This window comes from Amblyomma mixtum, chromosome 7, assembly GCF_055824585.1.
Source record: "Amblyomma mixtum isolate Tamu chromosome 7, ASM5582458v1, whole genome shotgun sequence".
Taxonomy (NCBI): domain Eukaryota; kingdom Metazoa; phylum Arthropoda; class Arachnida; order Ixodida; family Ixodidae; genus Amblyomma; species Amblyomma mixtum.
Window position 1 is genome coordinate 65,145,655 of NC_143018.1, and position 14,778 is coordinate 65,160,432.

General features: G+C 46.7%; 1 protein-coding gene across 1 annotated transcript in view; it reads right to left on the reverse strand.

The window, feature by feature from the left end:
• Positions 1–4,082: 4,082 nt before the first annotated feature.
• LOC149336332 (uncharacterized) overlaps positions 4,083–14,778 on the reverse strand; it is a 28,306-nt gene continuing 17,610 nt past the window's right edge. Inside the window, exons 4-6 of the mRNA XM_089554698.1 lie at positions 12,978–13,327; positions 8,024–8,366; positions 4,083–5,703 (exon numbers count right to left, since the gene is read on the reverse strand). Coding sequence (XP_089410824.1) covers positions 5,377–5,703; positions 8,024–8,366; positions 12,978–13,327 — 1,020 coding nt within the window. The 3' untranslated portion in view covers positions 4,083–5,376. The remainder of the gene's footprint in view (positions 5,704–8,023; positions 8,367–12,977; positions 13,328–14,778) is intronic.

Here is a 14,778-nt window from a genome sequence, read left to right on the forward strand (position 1 = left end):
ACTACCGGCGGCCTAACTCCCACGCTGTCCGCCAGGAGCGCAACAGGTGTTGTGACGTCCCGCCGAAGAGCTGGGTGACCATCTCGCGCCGTCGGCGAGTAGTGGCGGTGCCACTACCGGCGGCCTAACTCCCACGCTGTCCGTCAGGAGCGCTACAGGTGTTGTGACGTCCCGCCGAAGAGCTGGGTGACCATCTCGCGCCGTCGGCGAGTAGTGGCGGTGCCACTACCGGCGGCCTAACTCCCACGCTGTCCGCCAGGAGCGCAACAGGTGTTGTGACGTCCCGCCGAAGAGCTGGGTGACCATCTCGCGCCGTCGGCGAGTAGTGGCGGTGCCACTACCGGCGGCCTAACTCCCACGCTGTCCGCCAGGAACGCAACAGGTGTTGTGACGTCCCGCCGAAGAGCTGGGTGACCATCTCGCGCCGTCGGCGAGTAGTGGCGGTGCCACTACCGGCGGCCTAACTCCCACGCTGTCCGTCAGGAGCGCAACAGGTGTTGTGACGTCCCGCCGAAGAGCTGGGTGACCATCTCGCGCCGTCGGCGAGTAGTGGCGGTGCCACTACCGGCGGCCTAACTCCCACGCTGTCCGCCAGGAGCGCGACAGGTGTTGTGACGTCCCGCCGAAGAGCTGGGTGACAATCTCGCGCCGTCGGCGAGTAGTGGCGGTGCCACTACCGGCCGCCTAACTCCCGCGCTGTCCGTCAGGAGCTCAACAGGTGTTGTGACGTCCCGCCGAAGAGCTGGGTGACCATCTCGCGCCGTCGGCGAGTAGTGGCGGTGCCACTACCGGCGGCCTAACTCCCACGCTGTCCGCCAGGAACCCAACAGGTGTTGTGACGTCCCGCCGAAGAGCTGGGTGACCATCTCGCGCCGTCGGCGAGTAGTGGCGGTGCCACTACCGGCGGCCTAACTCCCGCGCTGTCCGTCAGGAGCGCAACAGGTGTTGTGACGTCCCGCCGAAGAGCTGGGTGACCATCTCGCGCCGTCGGCGAGTAGTGGCGGTGCCACTACCGGCGGCCTAACTCCCACGCTGTCCGCCAGGAACGCAACAGGTGTTGTGACGTCCCGCCGAAGAGCTGGGTGACCATCTCGCGCCGTCGGCGAGTAGTGGCGGTGCCACCACCGGCCGCCTAACTCCCGCGCTGTCCGTCAGGAGCGCAACAGGTGTTGTGACGTCACGCCGAAGAGCTGGGCGACCATCTCGCGCCGTCTGCGAGTAGTGGCGGTGCCTCCGCCGGCGGCTTAACATCTGCTTCGACGATGCCACCTACCGCTAGGGAAGCTCGTCGCAATGCGCATAAGAGGCAGCAGCGAGCTATTCATCCTTCTCTCAGGTGCAAAAACAACAGCCGTCTACGCAGAGCGGCGGTAGACACGGCGGATGCGGGCTGATGAAACGGATGAAGTTGCTTTCGCAATTTCCGGGCTTAACCAAGCTGAGCCTCTGCCAATTTTTTGTTTTCGGAAGAAACGAACCACTGATTTTAGTGAGCGGCGCTGTGCTGAAAATAAAATGCTCCTAGCTAAAGAATAAGTGAGTCACGAGACTTCGTGGAATTTTGTTCCCTTCCCGGGGCACATGAAAATCTTTTCATGTGCATAACAAAGAACTCCTTGCTGCCCGCAAGTAGTGAGGAGGTTTGGTGAATGTTTCGAGATTCTCGTTTTCCCTGTGTTTAGTTTCTTTTGCGTAAATTGTGTGTTTATTTTGTCATGACTTTTACGTTGCGCGAAATTTCGTCAAGCTGACAAAAATCAAGCGTGATAGAAACTCTTCTTCAAGTTTTTATTCCAATGCGAGAAGTATTCAGTGCACCTAACAGACTCTTTGTACACATGACCACGGGTGAATAATCTTGACTTTAAAGCTGTGAGCGAAACCTGGCTCAAAGGTGAAGAAAGAGTGTTTGTTCCGGACTATAATTCCGTTTTCACCTGGTGATTCGAATACGAGGGGAGGAGGGGTTGCACTCTGTCCTCCTTTGTGATTTGCGATGATTGCATTCACGCACGCTTTATAAAGCTTCCGGATGGGCTAATTGTTCGAATAATGCGTCGCTAACGAAATTGATCGATAACTCTATTCGTCGAAACATTTGACCCTATTCTCGCTGAATTATATCGGGGCAATGCAGTAATACTGTCATTTTGGGCGAGGTTAATATTGGTCTAGCAATTAATATGCAGCAAAACTATAACTTCTTTTTTGACGTTCGCCTTTTGTAATCTCACTAGAGAAAAAGCTCACATCACGAATATCTAAAGCACACTAATAATTCATGCACTTTTACGGTACACTTCCGCCTGTTTGAGACACCGCTAAAGCGGAAGTGAATTGTAGTTGTACCGTACCTTCATGAATTTTTGCACCATCTTAAACACGTAAGACACAGATTTGGTGTGGACAGTCTGTTCTCTGCATCCAGCATGATAGTCAGGTTTTGTACCATGTTCGAGAAGAAGCTAAGACAAGGCAAAAGCCTCTAGGCAATAGAGAATTCTGTGCTAAGAATGACGCGTATTTTCTTTTTTGCATGCAAGGTATTCTTCGCAGAGTGCTTTTCACGTGCCGAAAAATCGCATAGAACAAACCTGTCGTAACACACTCTTACGCGAACATGAACCCTTGGATAACTACCCGTTCTCAAACATGGCACTGCTTCAAAAAAAATGGCTGTGGCTTAGCTTGGATAAGCCCGGTAATTGCGAAAGCAATATCCGTAGCTACGCCATGGTTCGTTCAGCTGGTAGTGTAGCTGGTGGTGGCGCTTGCGGTTAGACTTGTGGTGATGCATCGGTTATACAATCCAATCCAATCCAGTCCAAATGAATCCAATCCAATCCAATATGCTAATATGATAGCTACCGGCCTCACTACACGACGGGCTGAAATTGCAACAAGTATTGCTTTCGCAATAAAAATACCGCCCCAAATCTTCTTCCACGACATGGCTTCAGTGTTGTACAAGCAAAAATAACACCTTAAAAGAGAATTGAAAGAACCATGCCTCATCCACAAAAATTCTGACAGCTGCGTAAACTCCCCATTTATTATTCATGATTGTTGAATCTCGTATCTCGACGAACCTAAATGAATTTCAGCGTTTAGTTTATCCGCAAAAATGCGTACCTTGTTGCCTGAACATTTTGTATTTACAGTCTACTTATTTGTCTTCAGCGCTTTTTCTATCAATATGACAATCCAAACTAGCCCAACTTTCCCTTTTACTGCAGCTCATTCTATTGACTCTGGACCTGAAGCCTCAATCACGAAGAAATTGACGTTCGTCGTGAAATTTCGCTGAAGCAACGCCAATGCAAACATTGTATTTCAAGTAACTCGGGCAGCGTCTGGAGCTAAATTTGGTTTAAAAAAAAGAACTCTAGGCAACCCTGATAAGGACTAACAATCCCTCCAAGAGTGGAAAGAAACATTTGGCTTGTTTTGTTTATTTGCAATTTAATATAGCTACGCATCCCGCATAGGTATAAAAGGAGCGTGGTTAGTCACCGAGTAAGCTTCAGTACACGTAGTTTTTGGAGTTAAATTACCTTTGACCGGAAGTGACCATGACCTCGTTCAGAAAAAAAGGAATTTCGAATTACAAAAAACTTTTTTTTTCGGAATTTTCATCACTCCCGTTCCTCATACTTTTAGTATGAGCACAAAACACCCGAGTTTTCGCTTGAAAGAAAGATGGTCGCTTTGCATCTGCATTTTAAGAGACCTTCTACAATATTAAACCGTAGTTACCCTGTCTAAAACGAAATAGAGCTTCTGCGTCCTGAACAAAAAAAACAATATGAAAACAATCGTGGCCAAAGAGGGTGCAGACATGGGATATTCCTGCATTGCACGCGTATGCCCAAAACCAGGAAAGGGGTGCTACGGACAGAGCCATCACCGACAACTTACTGAAGATCCAAACTTTCTCCATATAAGAAAGCCCTTCTCTTCCCTGGGCCTCATGCAGCTATTATCCCCAAGGTCCGCTCTCCTTTGAGCGCCATGTTTGCCTCTGAAATAGTAATACTCCTCGCACTGAAGACTTGTGTTTAGTGTGTAGTGTGCACATCAAAAAGAGGCCCCGAAATTTGCACGCGAAAGCCAGAGTAGTCACGACGTAATTTATTTTTGAAGCAAACAGCACAAATTCGGACAATGAAGTGCATACAAATTGAACATGCATCTCCGATATAAATTGGGATATGACAAAAAATTTGTACATGTTAACGGCTGCCGTAGAGTTCGGGCCAACGCAATACGTTTCGTTGATATCCATGCTGTACGAATTATGTCAGAGACTACGCAATCTGCTGCGTCAGTGATCAATGTAAAATTCTACGCGAAAAATATTCAAATGTAAAAGCCTGGTACTTAAAAAAAATTCTATAAAGGTACATTATGAAATGAGATCAGAAATAAATGCAGCAGTGAACGTTTAGGCTCACTAACGAATTGATAGGTTATGCAAAAAAATATCGGCATGTATAATCCTGGTACGTGAAAAGAATTCTATGCAGGTACATTAGCAAAATGCAGCGCTGAGCGCTAAAACTCACAGTTGTCAATTAACAATGTAAAATTGTACACAAAAAAATACTGGCATGTAAAATCCTGGTGCATAAAAGGAATTCAAAGAGGTACATGAGAAAAAAGTTAGCGCTGTGAATGCTTAGGCTCACAGTTCGAAAATGAAGTACTCTAATATAGTACACGCGAAGTAACGCTACAATAGTAAGCAATAAAATATTTGTGCATTACTCGGTCATAAAATGGAAACAAGAAATTTCAGGATAAAAATGAGGCTTGGGCCCTGCTGACAATGCGCTCCAGTGCGAAGCAACGAATCCACTGGACAGAACTCGTGGGGAAAACAGGATTGCTGCAGGCGCCAAAAAATTATGGCAACTAAAACGATCAAAGTCCTTAAAACGTACTAAAATGATCTCAGGATGAGGACATTGTCAGACAACCCAATGAGATGATGAGATGAGTAAAGGGTACACCTACGAAGGCATGTCGGGCTCTCTTCAGTTGCAATGAGATGGTTTGTGAAAGCATTCCTGGCACTTGCAGGTACCATCGGGGGCAAAAGTAAAAGACCCCCCCCCCCCCCCCTCCAAGTTCCGACCGGTGCCGCTCTGCGTAGGGGCGCCACGTGACAACGCACTTCTGGTGTACACACGGATCCACTGCGGCGTTCTCGACATCAGAAGTGTTTTGTCATGTGGCGCCACCACGTAGTGTGACGCTGGTCGGAACTTGGAAGCGGGGGTCTTACTTTTGCGCCCGATCGTAGGCCTTCAATAAATAGTAGAGAGGTTGCGAGTTTTTTTGTACTGCAAGGTCTCCTTGAGAAATGGTGGTGCCTTAGATGTCCATGACGTCAGTCAGGTTGAGGTAAGAGCAGATGTGAGCCTGCACATCTTTGCTCAGCTTGTCGAACCTGGCCTTTTTCTTAGGATGCGGGTAGCAGACTACCCTGGCCTTGACGACGCCAGTGAAAATGAAGTATTTAACATCCAGCCTCCTTCGGGCCTCGTCAATCTGCTTTTTCACACGAGCCTCGTCGCGATCGTGAGCGTCCGGGCAGAGGTCTTCCAGAAAAGTCCTGGAGTGCTGCAGAGTTTCGAATGCTTGAGCGTGCTTTTTGTCGTTGGAACCCTTGACGAAATTCACCGCTTGATTGACTAGCATCTGCATTTTAGAAAAGATCAAGTTGTCAGGTCACACGTTGCCAAGGAACATGACTAATCGTTGCTACAAAGGCACTGCAACATTCTTTAAATAAAGGAGAGGATATCGACGGTTTGTAAAGAAATTCTGTTCCCACACAAGCGCACTCACAGCCACGCCCATGCTTGCAAAAAGGAAAAGGCGTTTATTTAAAAACGCATGAAGTTTCGTTTCATGAGGTTTAATATTCCAAAACGACTGAGGCTATGAGGTACGCCGTAGTGGTTTGGTTTGGTTTGGTTTACGGCTTTAACGTCCCAAAGCCACTCAGGCTATGAGAGACTCCTTAGGGAAGGGCCCTGGAAATTTCGACCACCTGGGGTTCTTTAACGTCTACTGCCATTGCACAGTAGTACGCCGTAGTGGAGCGCTGCGGAAAAAACCTACCACCTGGGGTTCATAAATCGCACAGTACACGGGCCTCTAACATTTCGCCTACATCGAAATGGGACCGGCGAAGTCGAGATCGAGCCCGTGTCATTAGGGTCAGCAGCCGAGTGCCATAACCACAGAGACACCGCGGCGGCACAAGCTCATAAAGGAAGTGTAAAAGCTAGCTGGGGAAATACCCTTGCAACGGAGAAGTCGGCCGTCGTCGCCAGTGGCGCCATCGGAAGGCTTGATAGAATACTTTAGCGGGATGTACAGGGTCGTCCAAAAGTTCCCAGGCCACAGGGTCTGCTTTAGAGCGCTATAGTTGGGCAGCTACGACACCCCTGGAGCCAAATATAACTGTAGAGGATAGTAGAAGTACTATTCTCACCTCTGAGAACCTTGATCTCTGATGCTATCGTAAGTGGCAGTATACGCCGCTTGAAAGCAGACCCTGTGGCCTGGGAACTTTTGACGGACCCTGTACATACGAATCTCCTACGTAGCAACTCTATCCCGGTAGCCGTCATATTGTTGGGAAGGTCAAAACTACCCAGTCCAATAAAGAAGGGCTTGTCGCCGCTGTACGTAACAGCAGGTGTTCGGTATTTCCTCAGCAGCGCCGCATTATCATGTCGGCGAAAATAAGAGCTGGACCTAATAATAGGATTACCCCGAGCACCGCGGCGCTTCTGTGCCTCGATAAGACCGACACGTGACTGTGTTCGACTTCCATGTTTTTGCTAATTGCTTCGCAGCTTCGGGAACTCGTTGAGGTACTAATGCTGCTTACGTCAGCTGAACTGTCTCTAAAGTGAGGAGAGATTCGATAATTTTAGGCGGTTACGAGTAGACATGCAAATGGCATTTGATGAAAGGAAACACGCAGCTGTCTTACTTGTCGGTGGACACTCGAACCGCACTGAAGTGTGGTTGAAAAAGAATGAAAGAAGGAAGTGAACGAGGCATCACAGTGGGGTGTGTGTGCGGGGCGGGGGGGGGGGGGGTGTAGCGGTTAGTGGTTTTCGAGGAAAGGCGGTGAACGGTCTCACTACTTGAAGGACACCTCAACCGCTCTTCAATGGCACGGAGGAAGGTGGGAGTGGAAGGAGAAAGAAAGGGGTCCATTAGTGGAGGATCTCGGAATAATTTTGACCACCTAGGGACATTTAACACGCACGGAGGGTGCCTTAGCCACAACCGGAATTGAACCCAGGTCCGCGGCAAGAGCAAATTTGTGGAGATGGAGCTGCGGCGAACATAAAGTGTCAAGTGTAACAGTAAAAATGTCATTCCTCTAAAAATGCTGACAGTGCCGGAGCGCGGTAAGGGCGCTCATTATTATTTGTATCGCAGTTGCCTTCAGTCCTGTCTTAGCTGGGTGGTGCCTTCATGGCACCATGATGGCGCCTTGATGGCGCCTTCATCCTGTCTTAGCTGGATGGCGCCTTGTTGGCGCCAGGATGGCGCCAGGATGGCTTAGCTGGATGGCTTAGCTGGATGGCTTAGCTGGATGGCTTAGCTGGATGGCTTAGCTGGATGGCGCCTTGAGTCCTATTTAAAGACACCATGAAAAACAATTTTGAGACATTAGTGTGCAATGAGTCGTTGACGCCCGCGGTTTCTATGGCTTTGACATAAGTGGCATCCTACACATGTTTCATGGTTAAGAGCGCTGCACGCTGTAAACTTCACGCGTTGCGAGCTGTCCTTTCTCTTGGTCGGTATAAGATTGGTTTTTGAGGAAATGAATGCGCAGAAACTTTATCACTTCTCGATCGATACCTCACCAGCGCCATGAGAAAAGGGATGAGAAGGAAGTGAAAGAAACATTTCAAACATTTCAATGCCATATTTATCACGACAGGAGGAAGTGAGAGTGCACACAGAGAGCGAAGCCGGTCCTCACCGAGTTGCGCCTGAGAGCCTCCATGATGATGTAATCTGTTGCGTGGTTCCCATCTCGCAGAATCATGTTCACGTTTGTCAGGAAGCGGTTGCTACGCACGGCCTCTTTCAGCGCTGTGCAGACGGCTCGATGCTGCGAGAACTCGCCGGAGTCTTGCTCGTCGAGATACACGTGAATGGTATTTAACGTGTGGTTCTCCTCCACCAGTCGGGAGAGAGCCCTGGCTGACTTCTTGGTGAAGGCTGCCGTTATCTGGAGGTTCTGGATGCTGCGGTTTCGTTCTATTGACCGCAGCACTTCGATGATGCTCTTTTCAGGCCATTTGAGCAGCAGGGACAACCTTCTGAAAATAATGTAATGCCATCCCATCGCAGCGAGCGGACAGTTAACTGTTAGTAGCCGGGTGGCACAGTAATATTTTCTGAGACAATTCACGACAGCAAAAAGAAATAAACAGAGCAGAGCAGGTCAAGGTGCAATGCATGAACTTACCCTTCACCACAGGAAGGAAATAGTCACAAAAGTTGTTTTTTTTTTCAGTTAAAAAATTCTCATGTGGCGTATTCCGGAGCTTCTTATTTAGCATTTGTAGAACTTTTGTCGTATGGGCGAGGTCACTTTTTCAGAGACAAGTAAACAAGTTCAAATGAAGTTACCAAAGGCGAAACGAAGATGAGACTGGAAAGTGCGCTGAACTGAGAGTTGATTCTTAATGAGAGAGACGTGCACAGTATATAAGAAGGCAGTGGTAATCAGATGCAGTCAACATCACTTTGTGGAACAGACCATAAAACTAATAAAAGGCACAACGAGGTGGTAAGGATAAAAGACGATTGTACAAAAAGTTAATGTACACTGAACAAGTATTTAAGAGTTAATGTCACGGCACAGAAAGTAGGCTTCCTAAAACTCTTTGAAGGACGCCTTTGTAAAAAGAAAGCGATTAGTGTATGTCAGCGACGCGTCAAAGTCATTGTACGGAAGTGAACTAGCCTTTTTAGAAGAGAATTGTTAAACTTTAGATGTCGAACAACACAAGTCTTATTCACTGAAAGTCACTGTTTCATCGGTTTGATTGTTAAGGTCGTTGCAGTTTTTAGCTACACCTTGTTATAATCATCTGGTGTGTATTTTTACTAGCATTAATATAGAGGTCTTATCGATTTCATGAATCTCTACACCATGTCACATTGTTATAGTCATCCAGTGTGGGTTAATTTCCTTGTACCATACCTTTTAATATTTCATCATCTTTTAACCTTTTCGCTTTGCTGTGTCTTGTCCCTTTCACAGACCTTTGTACCGTATGACGTTGACTGCATCTGATTACTGCAGCCACTGCCTTCGTATGTATTGTGCACGTTTCGGTGAATAAAAATCATTTGTCAGTTCAGTGCTCTTTCCTGTCTCATTTAAGTTTCGCAATCGGGCACCTACATTTGCGCTGCATTACTTATGATAGGGTGGACCAACTATCCAAGCAAAGCGTTCTCCTTAAATATCAGTGTTTTACCTAAGCCATCATTTAGAAACAGAAAAGTCATCCCGCGCGCTTCTCAAGTTTCGTAATATCTTGTTAGGTTTCGAGACATACTGTTCAAAAGGAGTCAAACGTGCGGTTTACTGGGGTATTTTTCGCTGAAGCTGTTGCGATTTTGAACAAGCGTGTAAAGAAGGTCAGTAGAAATTTCTTCGCCAAACCCTTCTCATGCAAAAAATTTCGGATGCTCCTGGTGTCACCGATAAATAGCAATTTTTTGGACAATAACAAGGGTCCTTTCGGAATTGAGTTTAATTAATGGATGAGCAGCTATGCAAAGAATTGCAGAAAGAGTAATAATCTACACCTCTCAAAGAGTGCAATGAATATTGATTAAATCCCTGCTGTTCAACACCGCTCAATTTGCATATTCAAGAAATAAGCTCTCCGGGAAGTTTAAAAAGCTGCTAGGGAACAAGTCATCCTTTAAGCCTCAACACATTCGCTAGGCAATCAAAGAAACTGGAAATTTCTGCACGATGGAGGTATCTGCAACTTGTATCGGCACTCTGCCCCAGCGGAGCCAGGACACTGAAACACCGTTGGGCTGCACCCTGAGTAGTTCCTTACTCACACTTTGCTCTGTGAAACGAATAGGCGATGGGAGCCTATTGGAAAGGCTGGTTGAAGATTTTTTTCTAACTGAAAACTTTTCGGCGTTCAGGCAAACATTGATACATGCTTTTGCGATATAAAACAAATTCTCGATTAGAACCTTACTTCGCATAAGTCTCTTTGAAAGCATTTTTTTTAACCGCCTGGCTCATGCTCTGCACAACTGAGAGGGCATTTAGAAGATGGCGGGTGTACTTGCGCAATGCAGCTTTTCGCAAACAAAAACAACAAACTCCTGAACTTGAAATCCTGCTTACTGTTCATTGCCTACAAGGTATTTACTAAGGTAATCGCTAATAGGGTCAGGACAACCTTACACTTCAATCAACCAAATGATCAGGCAGGCTTTCTTAAAGGATACTCCACAATAGACCATATTCACACTATCAATCGGGTGGTAAATGCGCAGAATATAACCAACCCCTGTATATAGCATTTATTGATTACGAGAAATCATTTTACTCAGTGGAAACCTCAGCATTCATGCAGGCATTACGGGATCGGTACAGAAGAATCATGTGAAAATACTGGAAGCTATATATAGCGACTGCAAAGCCACCATACTCTCCATAAAGTCAGAAATAAAGTTCCAAACAGGAAAGGTGTCAGGAAGGGAGACACGATCCTTGCAGTGCTATTCACCACCTGTTGACAGGATGTATTCCGAGGTCTGAATTTGGAACAGTTGGGGATAAGAGTTAACAGAGAATACCTAAATATTATGCGAGTCTCTGAGGACATTGCCAAGCTAAGCCACTCAGGAGACGAACTGCAAATAGTGGTCAAATAGTTAGACAGGCAGAGCAGAACGGTGAGTCTAAAAATTAGCATGCAAAAAACCGAAGTAGTGTTCAAGAGTCTAGCAGGGAAACAGCAGTTCACATTTGGTAGCGAGGTGGTGGAAGTGCTAAAGGAGTAATCCTACTTAGGGCAGGTAATGACCGCTCATCTGTATTTTGAGGGGGAAATAACTAGAAGAATAAGAGTGGGGTGCAGCGCATATGGCAGGTTATCTCGGATAATGAATAGCAGTTTAGCAATATCCCTCTAGGGAAAAGCAAACAGATATCTTACCAGTACTCACCTATTGGGCAGAAACATGGAGGGTAACGAAAATGGTTCAGCTTAAGTTAAACACAACGCAGAGAGCTACGGAAAGAAAAATGACAAGTGTAACGTTTAGAGACCGGAAGCGGGCGGAGTGGGTGAGGGAACAACCACGGGTTAATGACATCCTATTTGAAATCAAGAGGAAGAAATGGGCTTGGAATGTAATGGGAAGTACTCAATCTGTACTCAGTTTGTACCCTCTGTACTCAATTTGTACTCAATCTCAGTATTTTAGTATCCACATCATAGAGCACCTTTCAGTTGTATGACTTGTTAGCGAGCTATGGAAAGAAAAACGACAGATGTAACGTTAAGAGTCCAGAAGCGGCCAGAGCGGATGGAGGAACAAAGCGGATAAATGACATCCTAGACGAAATCAAGGGCATGTAATGCGAAGGCAAGATAACCGCTTGTCTCTTAAGGGTGACCGAGTGGATTCCAAAAGAATGTAAGTGTAGCAGAGGGCGGCAGAAAGTTGGGCGGGCGGATGAGATTAGCTGGTTTGCGGGGATACGCTGGTCGCATTTGGCAAAGGACAGGGTTAACTGGAGATACATGGGAGAGGCATTTGCCCTGCAGTGGGCGCAGTCAGGCTGCTGCTGATGATAATCTAGCAGTGAACAGCGCGTACTGCTACCAGTTCTGAAGATTCGACAGAGAGAGGAAACGTTTTTGCGAAAGATGACTGCCCTTATCGTGCATGAGTGCGCCCTCATGTGCGGCATATTTCTCGCAGCCTTCATTGGAAGACACTTTGAATGTGAAGTGTGTGACAGGCTCTATGGTCGGATTGATGGGCTCTATGGTCGGCTTTTTAACCAAAAGAATTACCATTCGAAAACAGTGAGCGTTTTTTCGCGAAGACCGTTCAGGGAATGATGTACGCAAAAGGACCGCAATTTCGAATTTCCATCGCTGCGGAATTCGCTACAGACACACCCCTGTACACAGCCCTCCTTATGTAGTTTAAAAAGCCTTCCTGATAGGGGGTATGTATTTAGGAATAAAAGAACATGGCACGTGCCATTCACCAAGCTAGCACACGGGCTAGATAGCGTCGAAAATCGCCTTCCGAGATTATTGAACGAATTATTAATGAAGGAAATCAACTTGCAAACAGCCACTAAAAGTAATATCAAACTTCATTTCATCAACCAGTTTCATGGCGTTTACCAGTGCCAATCATCTTCATAACCAAAACCAGAGCTTTTGTCATACGCCATTTCAACCCAGAGTACTGTAGCTGTGTCCATTTGTCTTTACTATTTCTTTTCTCCTTATATTCAGGCGAGTCATTGTCATTTTTCAGGTCAGTGTTAATGCTGTCACGCCAGTGTTTGTTGCATTTTACTGTATTTTTTTTATATTGTAACAAGATTGTATTTGCAGCATTATTCCCGTCCTGCGCGAAAATCGCATGTACTGTAAATTGTTCACTTTTAACATTCCACATTTCATGCATAACTACTGCACAAGGTGCCATGTAAACGGAGTGGGGAACCAGTCAAGCTTGCCTGAGAACAGCTTTTTGTCCCCACTCCCTGAATATTTATCGGCATTAAAAATGCAAACTAAAGATTGATTGATCTCTCGCCGTACTTTAAGAGCACAACGAGCTCTCCACTGCCGCACACTGCGCGAGAAACGGCTGAACGAGGGCGATATGAAACGAATGCGAACTGCGCCTACCTCAAAGATTTGGTCTTGCCGAGTGCATCGGCCACCTGCTGAACGACGACAGCGTCTTCCACAGGTCTGGTACACTGAATACACGCTGCAATCACATTGGTACCGGACGCCAGCGGTTCCAAAATGGTGGCCACGTCTTCTGGACTGCACATCGTCAACTCCGCGAAGAAGCTAGCGATGCTGCACAAGCGTCCACCTTGGGAGATGTCTGACGGGCTCGGCACGTACCAGTCGACTTCGATGCGCGAACGGACGTCGATCTCTCGAATGGTGTCGAACATTGTGCCTAGATCGGGTTCTGGCGGCTGGCCGAACAAGTCGAAGGCCAGCTTCTCCAGCGTGGAGTTCACCTGTTGAAACAGAAGTGTTTATTACGTACTGGTCTCCAAAGACAAGACGGTAGCGTTTACACCTGTGCGTCTAAGTAGAAAAATGAATGCCCTGCAGCTGCTCACAGAGAGATAGCCAATCATAACTCCAAAATAAGCGGCGAAAGTTGGGACCATATGTTTACGAAAACCATTGCATGATAGAATGCTGGTTTATGGCAAGCTACAGCTGACGCTAGATGTACTCAACCCTTGAAGCGAACTGTTTCATTACAAAGAGGGGAGGTACAGTCACTAGCGGTCGCAGCTTGCATATATATGGCAACCAGCCTGAAGATTTGATGCGTAGACTTCATTAAGGCCTTTAATTTGGTCTAAACAGTGCATAGTACTTGAATTGGAAACAACACAGCCTACAAAGACACACAGCGGAAGGAGGAAGCAGGACTAGTGGTTGTCCTGCGTCGTTCTTCTGCCGTGTTTCTCTTTGTAGGCGCTGTTTTTCCTTCCTCATTAGGACCTTTTTCAGAGTTAATCATAGGGAGTGGAAATCCGAACAGAAGCAGGCAATCTGTGTGAACGTTTTCCCATTTGCCACAACAGTCGCGTGCAGGTTTGTTCGTGTGTCGCAACTATGAAGTACGAAAACTCGTTTCCACATCATTATCTCTCTGCTTTTCGTTGCAGTGGTGTCTCCAAGCAAAAACGAGGATTCCGTTTAAATACTGATGTCGAGCGTTTCATCTCACGAGTCCGTTTAATCGTGTGAACATCATTTGACTACGATTTTTGTTTCTCATCGCATTCAATGGATACGCTGCACTGGGTGAGTAAAATTCTACATTGAACGTAATAAATTTTATAAATTCGAACGGGATCCACGTTGAGTACCTGTTTCAGCAAGTATCTGGAGGAGTCGGATGCCCGTTGAAGATAATACTTGGCAAGAACGCGGAATACCTCGCCTATTCCGGGCACAACTAATCCCGCCATGCGAATGGTAACACACTGGACGCGTTCCGACATAAAGTATGATTTACTCGGGATCCAGATGTTAGCAAGACAGCTCTTAGCGTTGTGTCCGCGGCTTATTCTTCACATCTCTCTCAATTGTCCTATAGGAGTTGAGACGAGTAGACGCGTTTGATTTGAGTATTCACTGAAAATATGGTCAATTATTAGCGAGTGATTTAAGGACGCGACAAAAATCCCACGTAGCGCCCGGTGTGCTTCCGCTTTCTGTGCACCAAAAGCTTCCTCTCCGAATGCGTGGAATGAGCGTCAAGAAAGCGCAAGTAATCTATATTTTCCTTATGCAGCTGGAATATGTTCAGCCTCGGCCTAGCTGTTTCGGGACATACGCATGGACAGCAGCTCTCAGCAAAGAAACACTAAGTGTGACTGTTTCAAGTGTTTCTGTTGTGTTTGGGAGATCATGTGCTTTAAAAATTTTATGGCTCAAGGAGTACATT